Source organism: Molothrus aeneus, chromosome 6 (assembly GCF_037042795.1).
Source record: "Molothrus aeneus isolate 106 chromosome 6, BPBGC_Maene_1.0, whole genome shotgun sequence".
Taxonomy (NCBI): domain Eukaryota; kingdom Metazoa; phylum Chordata; class Aves; order Passeriformes; family Icteridae; genus Molothrus; species Molothrus aeneus.
The window spans coordinates 36,451,365-36,472,429 of NC_089651.1; the positions used below are offsets into that span (position 1 = coordinate 36,451,365).

Sequence of the window (21,065 nt, forward strand, 5' to 3'; positions counted from 1 at the left end):
TTGATTTCTTAACACCTTCCAAGGAAGAATCTTGATACTGTAATCGTATCTCTGCAAGACCTCTATAATCATTGTCCTCCTAGTGACTAAGAAATATGAATATGAAGCCATTCAATTCTAGTTCAAGCATCCAGGTTTTTGTACTTCAAGAAAGCATTGATTTTAGCTGTTTTCCCTTTATTTTAGGCTGTCTTTCCTCTACTTGTTTTTTCTTTTAATTAATGTTAGCACACATATACACGTGTATATCATATATAAAAGTGTGCATTCAAAAGCATTCTTTCTTAATACTTTGAACAAATTAATCACTGGAATATGCTAAAATGAGTTATTGCTTTCTTCTCTTTTTCACAATCAAGGAAACTTATCGTTCTGGAAAAAGACTTTTTCTTTAAGGTCCTCTGAAAACCACATCTTCAAACTACTAGTGCCCCAAAATGAACATAGAAAAACCTACCAGTGAGATCATAATAGTGTAGGCAGGTCAAAGGACCCAACTGGTGCTCACTGTTTGGGGATGCCCTCATCCTGATGGAAGGTTTCTTGTAACTGGCGAGTAGAACTTTTGCCTGCAATTTCCTATGCAAGAAAAGTCATTGACAAAGGTGTTCATGAGTTCTTTATCTCCAGAACTTCCCTTTCCAATTGTTAACTCAATGTTCAGGTCTTGGAAACACATTTTTATTAAATTACCCACTGTAAAGATAAATGAGCCTTGTAAACATCCCCTCTTATTATACAGAAAGGTGGCTGTTTTAGAAAAGTTGATGTGGGCTAATTATGTAGGATTACTGAGATCTTGATTAAATATGCAGAAATCTGTCAGATTCTCAAACATGCCAGCACAGCTAGTGCCAACCATAAAAATAATTTGTTCAGAATTGGTGTGTATATGTATATAAATGTGCACTGAGGGCTACATGCTCAAAACCAGCTTCTAATTTTGCAGCCATCACTGAATGTGAGCAAGGCTTAAGGTTGGAATATTGAGGAGGATGTAAGGCACATCAACAGACGCTTGATTTTCCTGAGGGGAGGGGATGTAAAGCTTTATGCTTCACAGAAAAATCCAGTTTGTAACTCTACATACCATATGTGATAATCAAATAGTTTCTTAAATGCACTTGTTTTCACTTGTAATTATATGCTTTGAACTGGAAATGATCATCTGGTAGTATTTCAAACCTTTTTAGTGCTGTGGCCACCTTTCTGGGCCCATAAGGCCATCTCAGACCATAGAGGCTCAACAGAGACTTCAGGAGCCAAAGGGCTGGAATCAGACCAGTACAATACCACCTATTCAGCCATTGTAGAAACTAGCAGGGACTAAATTCAGCTGGAAAATTTTTAGTTGAACCTATCTGAGGTGCTGTGTTGAAAAAAATGGAAATTCCTTCCAGCTATTTAAAAATATAATTGATGCAACATTTCCTTACTGCATAAAAAACATGGACAGAAACTCCACAGCAGCATGACCTAACTAGAGACTGAGATCTCTACAGAGAAGGGGCCATTTGCACAAATGAGGGTATCTATCCATTTGCTGTTTGATCTAGGAAAAAGAAGAATGTTCACAGGGAGAACAAGAGATATTTTAAACTAAGATTTTTTTAATATGATGTGTGCATGTGTGTGTGTAGGAGATTAGGGAGATGACTTTGTGCAGGAAATAGATAAACTGAGATAGGTAGGGTAGTATTTGCAGAATAGTGTGATTCTAGTGGGTGTATAAGGAACCAGAGATTTCCTGCAAAACAGTAATCTTGTTAAAACAGCAAGAGAGAAGGTTTTCGTTTATTAGAATGAAAATGGCCAAAGTGACAAAGAAAAAGAAAAGAATGAGTATCCACTTCAGGAGAACACCAGCTAGCCAGGAGGTAAGAGGTACCCAAGAGTAGTTTAGGGGAGGTCCAAAATGTTATGGCAAATCTGGCTGGAAATACTGTATCCCCTCAAAACTGGAGATGAGTGCATTCAGGTCCTGTTGGGAGATATGGACAGCACCATTGCACAGCATGAAAGCCAGATCCTGAGATCCTGCCATCAGTGGGTATTGGGCCTTCGTGCATGAGACTTTGAGAGAAAAGCATTAGAGGGGGCTTTCAGTACGTACCGAACATAGGGAAGTTGTAAAACAGTGTAAGGTGATAACTCTGAATTCTCCTATATCTCCCTAATAAAAACATGTGAAAAGAGTTCCGTAAAATTATGACCTGGAAACTTGAAGAGATATTTTGTCTGGCTGAATTTTTTGATGGGTGTACCAGTTTGTTTACAGTACTTCTAAATGCCATGTAGTTCTGCTATCAAAGAAATACTACAAACTGGAAGTGTGTGTTAAACATGGGGAAAAAGGCTGATGGAAATAGCTTCACATTCCTTTTTATTTATTAATGCCACAGACGAACTGGTTTTCTCATGAGAAAGGTGCTCATGAATTTTCATTCAAAATAATAAATTGGTGTCCACATTTTAAGAAATATGTTTAGGGTTCAAGGGATTAGACATGCAACTCTGCATATCTGATTCCTGGTTTACCAAGACAAAATATACTTCTTAATGTAATTTTAGTTATTACATAGCTAATGGTTTTAGCTTATTAACCAACAAACTTCATCAAGGAAGCAGTTTTTACCTGCGCTTTAACTAATATTATGGCATTTTTGTTGGCAATGTTTGAGTACTTTTAATAGAGGATTTTTTTCTTTTTCAATAAACAGATGAACTAATTTATTCATTTTTTAGTGTTTGGTGAATTCAGATAATCAACCAAAATTGGATTTTTTCTATGATAATTGCATCTTTGACACACATCAGTATTTCAGAAGTCATGCTTTCCCTGGTTCTGCCTGTGGCGACATAAAGGAAAGATCTGCTAAGCTCAGGAAAAGTAGATTCTGAATAAAAAGAAATATTAAACATACCCCAGAAATACTGACAGATATGTTTCAATCTTAACCTCTCTCTAGTCCTACAATTCCTTGATTTTTTTTAATATCTTTTTAGCAGCTTATTAACTTGCATCCTCTTCCAAACAATGATTTAACAGTGATCACTAAATCCACTCATTTAGATGCAAGATACTAATTTTTAAAAATCTGTTTTTAAAAATATCAAGTATCAGGAATATTCTAAAACCATTGAAAGTATTGCAAACATATTAAAAACATGTTGATGATGCTCTGTAGGCTGACTTTGCTATCTTCAGACTCAGGCAAATAACTGCCATAGGCAGTTGCTTAAAAACACTCTTAGATGACTTGACTTTACTTCAGAAAACAAGAAAAAATAATAAAAACCAAAAAAAACCAGACCAAAAAAAAAAAAAACCCAAAACCAAAAACCCACCCCCCCAAAAAAAACCCCACAAACAAAAAACCCGAGAAACCCCTCAACCAACCAAAAAAACCCACTTAAAAAAAAGGAGAGAATAAGTACATTATCTAAACTATGGGGAAGAAAACCAAATCTCTTTTGTCTTGTATCCCTTCCTGGGCTTTTTCCAGTGAATCCTGTTTCTCTCACTCTTGGTTTTGGGTTGAGTTTCTGTTTAGAACATTACTTTGAAATCAAAATATTCAGCCATTTTCTAGTGCTTATCTATGTTTTATAAAGGTCAAAGAAAAGTGTGTTTCTGTTTCTTTAAAAGATTGGTTCATTTCAATACACAGATAAATGGACCAATTTGGACTGTAGGTAATATGTGGGTCCTTAGAAAGAAAGGAGATGTTTGGATCCAGCAGGTCTCTTCCATATTACAGAAAAATCCAAGTCCACCTCCTAGTGCATTTTCCAAAGGCATCCCATGCCATTCTGTATGTAGGCTTTGTTTCACATCATCTTCATATATTAATTTAGGATTTTCACTGGTACAAACCATCCAAGTCCAACTGAATCTATAGCAATTTACAGGTTATGAGATCTAACATCTTCTGTTATAGAACATGTGCTTTAATAACTGCCTGCCAGTTTTACATATTTGAATAATATTTGGATAAGATGGAAGAGAAGAAAAAGAGCAGTAGGTACTGAAGATGCAGAATGGTAATACTGCTTTCTGAGGAAGGGATGAAGATTCAGTAACACTGCCAAATATACAATTCAAAATGGAGCTTAGTTTTATTTTAGTTTCCAAATGATATCTGAGTCAAATACCTCCTGAAACAGGAAAAAAGCCCTGGACTCTAAGTGAGACTTATATTTCAATAATAGTAACCTGACCTTTTTGCTTGCTGTTCTTTCTTTATGGTAACACTGCTTACCTTCTCAGGGCAGCAAGCAGTTTTAAGTAAGAGCACCTCATAAATTATTGGGTAAAAGTATACTAAGTACAGTGGATTAAACTAGAGGGTTACTTCAGAAGCAGGAATCACCGCTTGTGCATTATACAATACTTTCTTTGTTGTCAATTCATTGAAAATAATACCATGGAAAGCAAATGCTTTCTTCTCTCTTGCCTGCTTTTTTGAGCAAAGACAGTTCTACTTGTCACAACTTTATCTAAAAGCTTTCAAAATTACCACGCACGTGGTACTCTAGTTAATAACTAATAAAACTGCAATAGTACTAATGACATTAAAATCGTGTTTAGTTTATTGTTTCTCTGTTGAAGCACTCCTCATTTTTTAATGGAGTTGCTAAAAAAGTTCTTAATAATTGGAGAAATTAGCTTTAGTGGAACATGCACTATCCTTTGATCAGTATGGGAGTTTTTTGATACTGGCAAGGCTTTTGTTAGTTCCAATTCTGCAAATTTGAAGATCCCTTTTCAAGAGGTATCTATTTGACGAATGTGCAGTTTTTCAGCATGTTCTTTCTGTCTTGTATCACAGTGTTTTAGAAGACTCTATGCTTTACTTATTCACTAGGCTTTCAATAGAGAATCACATTAATCCTTTTAAGCTCCTTATTCTAATGATTTATTTTGTTGAAAACCGTAGTGATCCTCCTTTGAATTTTAATGATTGCTGGCTATTCAAGGATTCATTGTTTTGACTTCCTGTCCTTACCTTTGTTTCTTACATGTCTGTAGGGAACACCTGTCTAATACTGTATCTGGCCTTAGTTCTCACTGGCTTACCATATTCACTCAAGCCTATCTTAAGGCATTAAGTTGAAATGCTAGCTACTCATCCATGAAAATAAATGTAGGATATTTACAAAGATAGGCAGATAGACAGCAGAGGGATGGCTGAATGGATTGAGTAATTTTTTGATGTAAATATTATTTTCATATGAATTATATCAAGGTGATTGTTGCAAAATTTGCTCAATATAAAGCCAGCACTGTAAAAATAATTAAACAACACCTATAGGGGATTTATATTTCAAAATTTTTGAAGAAAATGCAGTATGCCAACAGTAGTCAGGATTTGGCATCAGCTGCTGAATTTAGGTCATGGCGCTGGCTTAAATTGGGTTTCAGTTTTCATTTTCATCCACACTGTATAAATACAGAATGTCTCTTTAGAAATATAACTTGGAACATCATGAGTTTTCAAGAATATATTATTCTAATACAAGATTTTAACAACTACACAGTATTTATGCATAATACATTTTGTTCCTTATCTACAGCCTTTTGGACTTTGATTCAGAATACCAGGAGCTCTGGGATTGGCTGATTGACATGGAATCCATTGTGATGGACAGCCATGACCTGATGATGTCAGAGGAGCAGCAGCAGCATCTTTACAAGGTTAGCACTACCGTTACTGCCTTTACCTAGCTATAGAAGATCTGATTAGCTTGACAAGTCTTTCTCTCACAGGATATCGCTGCGTTCATTGTATGTATCATGGTGTCTATTAGAATTCCCTTCCCTGTCCCCAACCTCATTTCCATCCCCTGTGCACTGACAGGCTGCACCGACATCATAATTGCAAGAAAGTTCCCTTTATCACATTCTATTTGGTGTAATTCTATAGAAGGACAAAGATTTGTCTTCAAGATGAATAGAAATAAATGAAACTGCATTAATAAATAGACTGAAACAAAATGAAGGAAAAAAATGAAATAGGAACTTTTAACAAAATGTGTTTTGATTGGAGCTTTCAGCTGGATTTTTATCCACCTTTCAGACCTCATCTGGAAAGAAAGACATTTGCCTTGATTTTGGTTTGCTGCTGCCGGGATTCAGGACTCTTCCAATTTAATTTTTATTAGTTACACATAAAGTAGATATTGTCATGTTAAGTCTTCACACTTGGTTGTGATTTGAGCAACATGATTTTGAACTTGTAGGGTGAAGCTATAGGGTCTAATTCTAGCATATATATATGTACATGTGTATGTGTGTATATATATAGATATGTATGTATATATGTATATGTACATACATGCATACAGACACACATGGTTTCTTTTATTTGCCATAGTAGTCTTAACCCAGAAGATTTATCATTTCTTTTAGACAGATAATACTTGTAAGAACTTCCTCAAAATGTGTGACTTGATCCTAAAATTGATTCAGGCTTCACTGTGTGTGTGAGGAGCTATGGGTCTGAAGGGTGGGGGGGCAAGGAGGGGCTTTCGACAGAAATATCAGGCTGCAGTAAATCTTCCTCATTTAGGCAATTTTTATTGGAGTAATTCTGACAGTTGTCATCCTTGAATTGCTTTGAGCATATGGCATATTTCAAAGAGCAGATTGTGAATCATAAAAAATAAAATTAATAACTAACCACAGAATCAGCAACACTATAATGACAAGAAACAACTACCCTCTAGCTTTTTTTTATTTCTTATCAAATAAATGGTACATTCAAGGTCAAATAGAAGTTGTTCTCTTCCTTCTATGATTGCATGATTCGATAATTTCTTAAATACAATGATTTTTTTCTTGCTTTCGCATCCTATTTTCTTGATAGTGTCTTTGAATTTTATTCTTTCTTATTTTGGTTATTCTATTTAAAATACCCAGTAAGAAGGGGTTGTCATGTGAGTTAAAATATATTTATAAATGCAAATATAGTTTGGATCCAAACTATTTAGGCTGTTTCATTCACTGGCCTCCATTTCTTGCTTTGACAATTATTGTTTATTTTTGCTATTGTCTTTTTCTTAACACTGTAAATACTTAATCAGACTTAATCGCACATTAACAGACCTGGCTTTGGTCAGGCTGAGAAATAAACAATGTCAGAAATGAGTAAAAATTTTCTTGTGAGTCTAAAATAAGGTGTTTTGGTTGTTAGGGCCTGTCTGTGTAAGGCCAGCTTGTAGCATGACTAATTTAACTGCTAGTTTTAGTCCTATACTAAAAAAAATAAATTTATAAACATAAATTTTAGGGTAACAATCCATCCATCAATATGAGAAGGAACAAAGATTAAGCAGCCAGTTCAAGTATTTTAGATACTATTTAGTGTACTTCCTCTCTTATTTCCAAATGTAACCCCTAAGAATAATTATAGATGGTAAGGCTGAGATAACAGTGCATGATAAGAAGAGTAAAAAAGGGCAATAATTTAATAATATGTACAGTATAATATGGTGAAAAAATGGGTAATATTATATATGCAAAATTAGAATAGTTTCTTAATGTTATGAAATTCTGAATGTGATAGGCATGACACTTCTGAAAGTTTGTATGACAGAGTAGCTGAGTCTGCAGCCTGGGCAGCAGAGACAAACCAGCAGTGATTCCAAAGAACAGGCAGCTTATTTGTCCTGCAGTTTCTGCCAGGAGGTCACAGGCTACTGTGCCAGATTTGAACCCCCATCCCAAAACTGCTTATCTGGTACTTGGTCACTACAAAACCACTTGAAGAAGGGTAGGAACAGACTCCTTGCCCTCCTGCAGTGAATATCCACTGCATTTACCTTTCTAGTAAGAGCAGCAAGTGAATTTTTAAGGACTGAATAAAATCCTTAACTAGAGATGTTGAGTTTGCTTAAGAGTTGACTGAGAAGCGTCCACAAAGCAGGAGGAATATTTGCTGGTAATGTAAAAATCTTAAGTGCATTGCATTTAGAACGATCATTCTTTCAAAAAAATAAAAACAAAACCAAGAAACCCAAACCAAAAAACAACAAGAAACCTCCAACACGACAATGAACAACCTCTCAAAGTGTTGAAAGCCCGATAATTTCAGACATTTAAAAGTAGACAAAGGATAACATTAGCTAATGGAATTGAGGGAACAATTCTGCACTAGCAAAGGTAAGACCAGATAAATCACTAGCTCCTTACCATCCCTAATTTTAGAGATTTGTGTAACAATGAATCATGTCCTCAAAAAGAGTATTAATAGTTTTATAAAACTAGCCTAGTAAACCTCTCTTCTAATCAGTGGTGACACACATTTTATTCAGAGGCTTTTTGAGAGTCGTGAATGGTCGAGTGCTCATGAGCACTGCCTGCACTTCCCAGAGAGCACAGCCATTCTGGTCTGCAGGGACAGAAACCCAGGCAGCTATTAGTACCAAAGCACCTCAGTGATGTGGGGTGTTATGAAAACACAGGTCTTGCTCTGGTTTCTCTTTATCAATTACAGCTTCAAATATGAACCTGCTAATTGCACTCTCTGCATTTTCGTGGATTCTCCTAAAACCACAGATCTCTCTTCTCAGTTGCTGAGCTGACAAGTAATTGCAGCTCAGAGCCAGCTCAGCAAGCAGCCCCTGCCAGGGAACCTGCTGTGGTATCACTATTACCAGCAGTAATCATTGCCCCTAAGGAGTCTATGAATGGGAAGGAGCAATGATGAAACAGGTAATTCAGAAGGGGCAAGCATACATTAAAGCAGCATAACACAATATATAAATGCTAATATTGTATATAGGAAAATGAAATATGTTTTCATGGTTAGAGTATTTTCACAGTATCTATTTTCAGAGGCAATATATACTTAAGTCAACTCTCAGCTTAATTTTTTTTCTAATATTTCATGAACTTCATAGTTTTTTACTAGGATCCCTATTATCCCTCTTTAGTAGGTTTTATTTTGCTCTTATAATAGGAACAGCATAGCCATATTTTTTGTAATACTGAATATGAATATACTACTTTCTCCAGACTTCCTAGATTTCAGTTCGTAGATTTAAAACAAAACGAACATAGACCTAAATGATTTCTGCTTTATAGCTCTAAACTAGCTAATGATTTTGAAAATCAGCTAGCCTTTGATAAAATGGCAGTAAAAGAATGAATTGATGACAGTTTATTTTTCCTCTAATGCTTTATCTATTAATGAAGAAAAACTAAGAGGAACACTTCCATGTTTTGGATTCTTACTTCTTTGTACTTCTACAGCAGCTCAGTTTGATGCCAAATGTATCATGTTTATTTCATTTTAATCTACGGCATGTGAGCCTGATCTTATAAGCTCTAAGTACACAGAACTTGCATTGACTTCAGCTGTATTCATATGCTGTTACTGAAGGATCAAACTCAAAGAATTTAAACTCTGCTAATTAGCCCTTTAGTAGGAACTTGAGTGATTCTTTACCTTGAATGTTCAAAAATGAAGCAAATCAGTATTTACAAGAACTGTCAAGATTAGAAGTGAATAAACGGGCAGAAAAGTTAATGATAATTCTTTCCATTTTCCTCTGAAGATTAATTACAAAACTTAATTGTGTTAGATTAAAACCCTATTTAAATAAGTACAGTATGATTGTTAAAATTGTTAGTATGTTCAGAACAAAATTAACCAAGCATTTGAAAATATAAAATAAAATAAATATTTTTTTTTCTGATTACAAGCAGTGTATGGTGGTTTTAATGCAAATTACATAAGCCATAAGTCTTTTACTAGTAATTCTTCAGCAACGATTATGATAGATGGAAAAAGATCCATATGCAGTAGTGCAAAGATTTTGAAAGCATTTAGTTGGTACAGCTTTTGAAAAGGTTAAACTGCTGAGCTCTTTCATCAAGGAGAAGTGGTCCACTGTATTAAATAACACAAAAATGCACATCAAAAACTAAGGATATATTTCAAAAAAAGTTGACACGGAAAAAAATCTCCCAGCATTTTTTGTTTCCCTGCTGGAAGCTCTATCCCTGCTTGGAAGGTGCAGTTAATTTCCTCCTCTGGGTGTGCTGCTGCTCCATTGTGCCTTTCTCGCTGGCTCAGTGTGCTGTGGCCCGGAGTGGATCAAACAAACCGTGGTGAAAGTTTCCCTCATTTGCATCACTTCTAGACAGCCCTGTCGTACTCTTTGCTGACAGGAAATCACTGTCTTTGTCACCTTTTTTCAGTGATCTCCTTTTGGCAGAGATTGGCCATGTGACCAGGATTAATCACAACAACAGTTCTGGCTCAGAACTCAATGACATGTTTTCCTCAGCACTTCAATAATGGTGTAGAGGAGTCAGTAGGAAATGACTACATTAATTTCAGAGTGAAAAGATAATTAACACTTAAGGACTAGTGCTATAACCTATGGAGCTATTATTCAAATTAAAACTAATTTATTGCAAACTTGTGAAAAAAAAAACCCACAAAAAACTGTTTTTTAATGCAACTGTTAAAATAATCTTGCAAGAGTCCCTGAGTTTAAAAAGAAGCACAAACTATATTTAACGTGGTAATATAAATACATAAAGACTTCAACATTTGAAACTGGAGGCTAAAGTATGTAAAGTGCTTACTTAGATGATATGAATAGGATACTGGCAAACAAAAGCAGCAGTGTGCTCCTAGAATGCTGTGCTTCAAGGAGTTTCCTTGGCAACAGAAATGCAGTTCCAAAAGTAGACAGAACTTTCCTCAGAAAACATACTATTAATAACAACCTTCCGGAACAACTTGGAACAATTTGACTACTTGGCAATAAAATGCCAAGTGTTCTGCAAATTAATCTAACACATAAGAGTTATATGTTTCTCTTGCCCATAATTCTCCTGAACTGGGGGCCTGAGTTCTCTGCTGTTAGAGGATACAAATGTGCAAAGCGGTTCCAAATGCTGCACAAACAGAGAGACGGCTCAAATAGCAGCAGCCTATAAGTATCAATTAATGTTCTTCGTATCATTTTAACTTGTAAACCAGATTACTTTAATTGGATTACTTTGTTCCATTTAAAGCAAGTTCCGCGTACCTACTGAAGCTGCATTGCAGTTCAGTCTTTATTTCAAGTAAATTTTTCATACATAGAAAACTTATTAAAAGATTAACAGCTTGCAGAGTGAAATATTTGGACAATATGCTTAGGGGATTGGTTATAAACTATAAAATGTGAAGATATTTGCTCCTAAGCTGCATATTCTGCACAGTCCAGAATGCTTTCTATCTGTCTGGTAACCCATCAGTGCCTGCATGGAATTGCTAAAGCAGTCAGTTTTAGTCAGAAGAAAATGATGGTTGTCAGTTTAGAGGAAGCTCTCAGCACATGTCATGATTGAGACCCCGATAGGGAGTAACTACAAATCTGCTATGCATGCAGTAATTTTAGGCATGTCATCATTTCTGCATGAGCCAAAAGAATAAACTAATTTCAGTTTGGCTTTGCCAATAGGAATCATTAGAATTCCACTAAAGGCCATAAGTTTACTAGACAGGAAAGGTAGGCTGTGCTAGTGCCTTGACTTTTCCTGAATTCTGAGCTCTAAAGGTTAAAAGTAATCAATATCTCATTGTGCAGCCTGATAATAAGTAATAACCATGATGTTAAAATCTAAATGACTGCAGATAGCACTTAGGTGTGTTGACCCATTTGGAAGGGCTTTTTAATTGCAATCAGAATAGTCATTATAGTTTGCTAATCAACTTTTAGGCTACCTTGCAAAAATCACCGCCTTTATGAAAAATTACTTTAATTCTATTAGCAGCTAGGTCCCAAAGTGAAAGCTTTTATTTCATCTGACAAAGTTTTATCTGCAAAATATCTTCTAAGATAGAGATACTCATTAACAATAGCATGTCTATTACTTAGGTAATAGTATGTCTGTACTTTTGTCTACATACACAAATTGATACGTGCCTCAGTGGAAGTTAATCTTTGCTTCTTACACTGTAGTATGTTTCTAACTGTCGTGTATTTTAAAATGACTTTGCACAGAACTGGCTTCAGTTACTGTTCTTCACAAAGTTCAGTAATTTTCATGTGCTAGGCTGGATTTTTTTCCCCCAGCAGATTAAGAACCTCTATGACTTTCTCCACTAGGTAGGAAAATCATGGTTTGTATGAGAAGTCTCAAAAATGCATGATATACCAAATAGCAGTAAAAGTCTGACTGCTATTACAGTGTTAACTAAATGAGTTCAGGACCTGACACAGCAAAGTTTCCCACTCTCTTATTACAAGGGGTGATGAAATTGGGTTACATTTTTCTGCACAAGTATTTTCACTTCAGTTGCACTGGGGAACAGAGCAATAATTCCTTTGTGACCCATCCTATAATAACTAGTTCATTTTTCATTGGTTCATATGTTCATGCAACAGGATTAAATTCCTTGCTAATTCTAGCAAATTTTGTATTTTTCAAAGCAGAAAATATAAATATTGTTGGGAAAATTCTTACTTAAAGCAGAGAAATGTTAAGTTTTAATGTCCTAGATAATTACAGTAGGAAAATACTGATTGCCACATCTACAGAATTAAAATATCTAGAAATTCAATACAAAAAGAATGTGAAAAATATTTTTACATTTTCTTGGTTGCTTTCACAATATTTTTCAAATGTAAACATGCATTTTTGAAGAGAGTGTTGTAATTTCTACAGAGCAGACTTCTGGTATTTTTGCAAGAAGTGGCTTCATGCATTTCCTAAGAATAAGTGGGTTTCTCCCACTTCTTCCCAGCATGATATTGACGATGAACTTCACATTGTAGCAATGCAGTATTTACTGAGCTTGTAGCAAAAACCAGCACAGCTTTTTGGAGATTAAAGCAGTGTGTCTAGAATGAAAGAGGCATTTGACTTCAAACAAAAGTAAATGTGTACCACATAGCTGTCATCACCATTCCTTACTACAGCTGCAAAACATGGACAATTTACAGCCATCACGTCAAGCATCTTAGTCAACTCCACATGCTCTGTGTTTGTGCCCTTGCTGCTATAAAATAGCTAGATAAGGTCCTAAACAGTGAGACTTTAAAGTCTCCTTCCACTGGTCTCTCCAGTTTATATATTGAAATAAGATAAAATGAGGAATGTTAATAACACAATGACAACATTATTTTTGAAGCTCTCTGTGATCATGTGACAACATGATTTTTGAAGCTCTGATACTGATTTTTTTTAGCAGCTTGATATATCCATCTGTTTTAAAGCAGTGAAGATAAAAATAACATGAGCAAAAATTATAGGTGGCAATAGTATTATTATTCTATTCCTCAAGTTAGCTGCCAATTTTTAGTGCACTTCCCTATTTTTCCACATCGTAGTCCAGGGGAAAATAGAAATTATTTTAAACTCATAGGAACTACATGGTTTATCTGTGATGTTTTGCTTCATAAACATAATACAGGAACTATTATTTTCTTTCCAAATTAATCCTCATGAGTATACCTCAAAAATAATCAATACTGTAATATTTCTTTCATAAAAATAAACAAAAAACAAATGATGACGGAATAGTTTTTTGGCAGGTTTTCTATATGAAACCCAAATTCACTAAATCTCTATAAACTTTCAGTGGCAATATATACAATGAATTTATGTCTAAATGATAAAAAATAAGTTGCAGTGAAGTGTACCAGTTTATAATCTCCTGAGTTTTTATTTGTATATGTATTGTATTTTTATTTTTATAAATATATATGATAGACTGTATTTATATATTGAAAATATGTAAAATATCAATATAAATTATTTATGTGTATATATTTGAAACCTTTTTACATACTTAAGGTTGGGTGGTATTTTTACTTTGTGTGTATACACTTTTCATATATTGTACTAATAATAGCTACGGCATTTTGTCCAAATTTCTCCTTCTAACAAGGTAAAATAACCAATCACTGTACTTTAATTCATAATTTTTGCAGTTGTGGCTGCATCAGGTCCAGGGGAGGCTTAGGGCAGGCTGCAACCAACTCCTGTGGCGAGTGTGAAATACTTGTGGTTCTTAACTTCTTGTGGGTGATGTTGTTTTGCAGATATCATGGTTGCTATAGAATGCCAGTGATCATGAAACTGTAAATGTTAAAGTTGGCTCTATGAAGAGATGCTTTTGGGGGGAAAGAGCTGTAGAGCCCTTCACATCCTGTTCTGGAATGACAGGTGCTATTATAGATGGGAAGGACATGTGCCAGCTGTGTTACAAGCTGCAGGGAACACTATGCAGAGGTTGTCATTTCTCCAGTAATACACTGGGATAAGGAGTCATGTGTGAAGACTAGTTTAACTGCTATGGGGGCAAAGTAGGCCAGCCCCTATCATGAGGAGTTTTCTCTAAGGGGTAATTCAGAGCAGAAGCTTGTTAAGTACTCTGAAATATTTTCAGAAAAACACTTTTCTCTCTTACCTGTTTCTCCACTGATTGGATAAAGAGACTATGAAGATCAGACTCTCTAAATTTGCCACTCATTCATTCTGGTATCACAAAAAAGAGGTTATTTTTTGTACCACTGTATAATATTTATGCAATACTCCAGTTTGAAACTCATTTGTGATACATTTAGATTTTGACAGACGTTGCACTGGAGTTTGATTATCTCTGCTTTACCCATTGCTTTTTCTCAAAAATAGGCCACTATAGATATATAATTTTTCTGGTGGTAACTTTTTAAAGCTGAACATGAATTGAGACTAACATGCTTTTTTTTTTGATGACCTTCTTCCAGACACATTCTTCTATGTCTACTACATAGGTGGAAGGACAATAATTCCTAAGAACTCTAAGCTTGTTATCATGTGTTGAAAGATCAATTAAACCCCATCAGAGGTCAGAAGTGGACAGTCATGTGATCCCATTTTGTTGCCTAAAAAATTTCATTGCTTTTATTTTGGTTTTTCAGCAAGAGTATATAATTTTTAGCCTCTAAGAAGAACTGGTCAGAGGGGTACAAATAATGAAAAGTAAATTATAAGCTATAAAAAGTTTTCTTAACCAAAACCAGAAACAAAAAATGAGAATATGGTAAGGTGCCAGGAACTAGAACAACCATGTGTAACTGTAGACATGAAACATTTCTTAATTGTATCTCTTTGCCAGGATCACTTGTGAAATACACAGTTCTTATTCAGAGGGAAGACATTAAGGTAAAACCAATCTAATATATGTCTCCAAACAGTGGGAGAACTATCAGGAGAAGTGCCAGAACAGAAAGAGCAAAACTCACACAAAAATGTAAGTTGAAAGAAGCCATGAAGCAGGGCAGATGCAGGCTGGCTGAAAATGTTGGCATTTCAGTGCAACATATGTAGTGTAACAGGCAACAGAAAAAGTAGGAATAGAAATGTTCTTGACAAAAAAGAGGCAGGCAGCCAGATTGAATATCACAGTTACCTTTGAAATTAAAATATATTGTCTGAAACCATTGACAATTTAAGGTTTTAATGAAGAAATAGATATCGGCAATGTGGCTTAAGCAAATCAAAAGATTCTCAGTGTTCTAGCAATGCAGAAGGCTGCCAGGCATTCAATTGCTATATTTGCAACTATGCTATTAGATCAATGACTAATTTGATACCAGCTGGATTATAGAGTCAGCTGCAGAGCAACACTGATAAGGAGCAAAATTAGACTGGAAAGATGCAACCAAGCACTGCAGATGGGCAATGAAATCATGATGAAACCAGTGAATAAGTGCAGCCAATCAACAAACAACCCCTGAAATAAGAGATGCCATCTCTTAAAGTTTACTACAGTTGTTTTAGAAGAATTCTACTCACCCAAGCTCTGGTTTCAATTGAAAGACAATAATCAAAGCAGTACCTGAAAGAAACAGGAAAGTCACTGCGATTGCTCCCTGGCATTCTAGCTGAATATAGCATATCTGAAGAAGATGAGCACTTAAATGTAGAATTGAAAATTCCCCAAATCACCCTAGAGAGAAGCAAAAGGGAATTCCGTTAGCCTAGTAAAACTGCTGGAAAATGCAATATGGCAAAGCAAAGACCCTAGCCCCGCAGAATGTAATGGATAAAACATTTACTGTTGGTCAGAAAATCCTGGTATAAACTGATTCCAAAATACTTGCACGGAATGCCAAAAACATAGGATATTTTACCTTTTTTTTTCAGGGCAACAGTACTCACCATGGTGTCAACAACATGTTTTGGAACAGTGATCTGAAAGAACAGCAGAGTCGTTGTTCTGTTGTGTATTTTGTCAGGTATCTGTGGGCTTTTGTGCTCATCATTCTGAGCATCTAGGGGTATTCCAGTGTAACATGGACCTGACACCCTTCCTGTAGTGAGTAGCTGATGTCAGTCTAAGCATAGGAAAGAGAAATGTCAAAGAGGAGGCAATCCATGAACAACCCTTAAATGGAAACCTGGACAGGAATATTAATCTAAATGCAGAAAACATGAAAGAATGTGAGTCAGTTGTGGGGGCCATATGTTGATTTTTGAAGGGTTTTCCTACTGGCCCGGAGAAACTAGGAGTACCCCAGGAAAACAGGCAGAACAGTTGGCAGATGATTCTGTCTGTAACAGACCTGAACACTTTTACAAATTTTTTACACACTTGGCAAAAGCCTATGGATTTTTGCCATGGTCAATACAAAACAATGAATAAAACAGGTTAATGGCCAAGAGAAAATAAAAAAGAGGAGGGGGAGACAGGAGTAGAGGAGTGGGCAATGCAGCAAGATACCAGTCATTTAATAGTACAATTATTTGAAGGAACTGGGCATTAGGAGAATCTCCTGATGATACAGAGCTCCTGTAGCAGTTCCTCTATAATTTTTCCTGGCACCATAGCAGAAGTAGTGAATTAGTGTGGGGTAAGTTGGAATTACAATGGATTCCTTCCAACTGAGACCCTCAGAGAGCTCTGGTTTCTGAAATCAGTGGAACTAGAAATTTCTGTCTTGCCTAGAAGTAACAGCACAACTTTTTCCTTCTCATGCACATTTCACTTGTCTTCCAGGAGAAGTAATTCCCCATGAGTTACCTAGTGGCAATAGCTCACCTTTAAGACACCACCAACTGCCTTCAGCTACAGACAGACCCACATCCTACCTGGTTTTGGTTTTTTTTTTTCCAATTCCAGTGCTGAATTTATCTCTACAAATCAATGATCAATACTCAGTCTTCCATAAAATCAGATTAACATATTCAGGAATTTATCATTTAGATGCAAAGAGAGGAGAATATAGCTATTTAAAGAAGCGTGTTTTCATTTAGCTCAGTTGTGCATATATATATATGTATATATATATTTTGTCTAACAGCACAAATGCTAAATAAGTGAACCTTACTCCTCTCGGCACATTTCAAAGTTACTCAGAGTATTAAATATTGAGCAATAAAATGTGCATTTCATGGAAACATTTATGTTTGGTTCATATTAATTAAATTCAACTCTTCCTGTTTGAAGCCAGATTAAAAGAGATGTTGAATATTGCTGTCCAATTGCAACAAGCAACAGCAAGCATTGCCTGTTTCGTGGGGTATATGGGAGGAGTTTTTTGCATCTCTTCTAAAAGCCATGCTTGCCACAAGCTGTATCTTGACTGAAGAACAGGGTATTCTCTCTGTGAACTAACCATTTTCATAGACAATGCTTTTTACTGCCATGGTAGGAAATCTTGCCTTTAGTACTGAGGTATGCTCTAATGGTAGCTAAAATATTCTGATTTGCCCCTGTATGTTCAAATAGTGAGGAAAAATATTTCCTGTATTTTACCCAAGTGAATTAATGCCAGAAAATTAATCTTCTACCATTTCCCTGTTTCCTTCCCTTCAAGTCAGTCACTAGAAATATACTACTATAATAACTTGCACACCATTCAAAAACTGTTATGTTTATTGGTGCCTATATGTGTCATGAACAACTCTCCACTGTCCAAACAGGGAGACCCAGAGTGATGGGAGATCTGATGCTTCAGGTTTTTGGTTTCATTAAAATCATCATAGACTATTTGGATCATACATATGATATCTTTGTGAATTTATTGGTGAGGTCTCGTGAGGAAAGGCTTTTCTATTGATGTTTATGGTTTTACAAGGCTAAAAATAGCACAGAACACACACTTTTTCCAGTCACATGCATTCTGCATTGCACTCTTGTGCTCTCTAAATTCTTCCATTCAGGAGCATATGGTCCATTTTCCAGGTTCTTGAGAAGCTGCTGCATCTTTGAATTCTTTTTGTAGCTATGTCTTTTAACTTGCATACTGAACCTGCCATGGTCAGAATTTGCTATCCTATTGCTGCAAATTTTAACTCTAGCAGATTCTCAAAACCACTTTCCTGTGTTTTGATCTCTAGTTGTCAGGTCATCTAGAAGTTGAGGATCTTGCTGAAATTCTGAAAATAATTCATCTGTTCAGGCATTTCTGCAACTTGTCAGTCCTTATATTTCACATGCCCTGCTTCTGTGTGTCTGAATGCACAGTGCGGTCAGTACATTGACTGTTGTCCTTGCTTTGTATGGTTATATTTGGATCCAGACCCATGGGCACAGTAGGCTTAGTTCCTACATCATTCTAAGGAGTGATGTCAACCAACATATTTTTGTTTAGCCTGTATTCCCAGGGAAGCTGCTTGCAAACCGTTTAGGATTTTCATATCCAGAGTCTCCTCTAGTCATTCCTGAGGAGCTGACTGGTATAGTGTGGCAGATGACCTGCCATGGAACCTTACTTTATAAAGTGGTGTGTAAAAGCCAAAGAACATAGCTACTCTGTGTTTTTAACACAAGAGAACATTACTTCATCAATTGGCATCCAAACTCAAGAGGTGACCACTTTTGGAAAACCTAAAATAAGATGAAGAATCACTCCCTTTTTTATATACATTTACATTAGTTCCAATAGTCTTTAGTTGATGGGGTTTAGTTAGGGAGTTTATTCTTTTATGTTTATCTCTTCTTTGTATGATCCTCTAATTATTAGATTAAAATTGCTAATTGGCTGATTTGGCCAGTAGGTGGCTTACTACACTGTGCTGTCAGCATGTGCACTCACGTCCTGAGAAGGGTCTACAGTAATGTTTATTAGGATTTCTGATGTTCAGTGGTGTTATTCCATGAGAGCAAGTGTGACATTTGTACTCTGAACGTGGTCTTTTTTGTGGTATCAATCAAGTGTAAATGTATTCATACTAGTGGGACTTTTTCAGGCCTATGAAATGTTGGAAAATTAAAAACAAATATAATGTCTCTAAAGATTTTGCATGGTTTAAATATTTGAACTTTTTTCTTAAGAGCTTAAGAGTTTGACCAAAGGACAGTTAAATCCTGCTTCTTCCATTTCTTTCACACTTTATTAAAGAAGCACAGAATAAAATCAATACAATGGCAATTCTTCAAATATCAGTACCAAATGCCAATCACCAATGAGCTGTAAAAATTAACTTTAATAGGGTTAATGTAGTGCTAGTGTAGTAATTTAAGGTACAAAAGCTCTATGGCCTGTTCTAAAATATGTATTCATTACTTCCATTTCTTTGGACTTTAGCTCTATAGCAACATATTATACCTCTAGCAAAACAGCAAACAAAATGGCCTAAAATAGTTGACTTAGATATAGATTTGAAAAAAAAGGTAATGTAGTAGTGTTAAGAATGTGGAGTATTCAACAAGGTGTACTTTTTTCTTTTTAGAATTGTTAGTAATTATCAAATTATTGTTAGATAGGAAATACAGCCACTTAAACCTAGAAGTGAGACCACTTTATTCATGTCACTGAAGTGCAGATATCATTGACCAAGGTTCTGTCACCATAAAAATCAGTCACATATTTTGCTGATATTCTCAATAGAACATATTCCTTGAAATTTTTGAAAAACACAGAATAGGCAAAGGACTCTTGTTCTTTATCCATCATCCTTTCTGATTTGTTTTCTTACATTTTTCCATCTTTGTTTGGGACTACTAAATTCCCTACAATTATTCCCATAACAAACATCTATTAAACAGACAGCAGTTAATCTTGAAGACATCAATACACATTACTGTAAGCATATATCTTTTTTTTTAATGGCCACAGATCTTTTCAATTTGTATTTGAGCAGCCGGGCAGCTATCGTGGCATAGATAGTTACCAGAATAGGCTTTCCACAAAGCAGGACCAGAATCTCTTGAGAGAATGCCAGAAAGACAAAAGTTCATGTCTTCCCTAGTGTTCACTATAGCTGAAGTACATTCAAAATATCCTGAATTTGCTTTGTATTATATTACTTCTCTACTCATTTTGTGTCCTGGTATTTCCTGCTGCTGCAGTCCTTTGAAGCATTTTTTTCCCTCTCAGATATATGCATATCTTTTCCCATTTTCAAGACATGTCCTGTTTCATCTTAAGTAGAATTCAGACATTAAAATAGCAATAACATACAAGTCTCTATATCCACTGACATTGCAAGTGTTACATAGATTTGAATATCGATGCTATAGCTACCAGCTTATCAGTTGGTTTAGAGCACAGAGATTAGCATTTCGGTGGGACAACATAAGTCATCATGAACTTGTGATGGTTTTTTGCTGAAATCAATTTCTACAGTTTTGTTGCTGTATCTTTACAGAACTATTTTTTCTTTTAATTGCCTTAAGACAGATTCTATTACTATATGGGTGTTGCTCTTCATTATAAAGTGCTAAACACAAAGGGGCAGATTCCTTGGTCTGTCAAGACCACTTCACATTCAACTTGACAATTTCCAGAGTGAATCTAGAGCATTTGATAGTGCACAGTAGAAAATACTCATGTTGTGCATGAAATTCTCATTAATCATTAGGATTTCTGATGTTCAGTGGTGTTGTTCCATGAGAGCAAGTATGGCATTCATACTCTGAATGTGGTCTTTTTTGTCATCAACTTCACCTGCTAGAATGTTCTTTTTCTCCTTCTCCCTATTCGCCTTTCCAGCACAAATAGCATCATTCTTTAAGCGAACCAGGAGAATGCAACAAGCATAAACCAAAATGGAAGCACAACCAATGCTGTCCATAAGCACAAATTAAATCCAAATCTATTGTTTTTCATTTATATTAGGGCCA

At 35.6% G+C, this 21,065-nt stretch overlaps 1 protein-coding gene across 1 annotated transcript in view; it reads left to right on the forward strand.

Moving 5' to 3' along the window:
- The window catches only part of AKAP6 (A-kinase anchoring protein 6), a 257,416-nt gene that overhangs the window by 175,638 nt on the left and 60,713 nt on the right, over positions 1–21,065 (forward strand). The window contains exon 9 of the mRNA XM_066552840.1: positions 5,578–5,698. Within this exon, the coding sequence (XP_066408937.1) occupies positions 5,578–5,698 (121 nt within the window). The remainder of the gene's footprint in view (positions 1–5,577; positions 5,699–21,065) is intronic.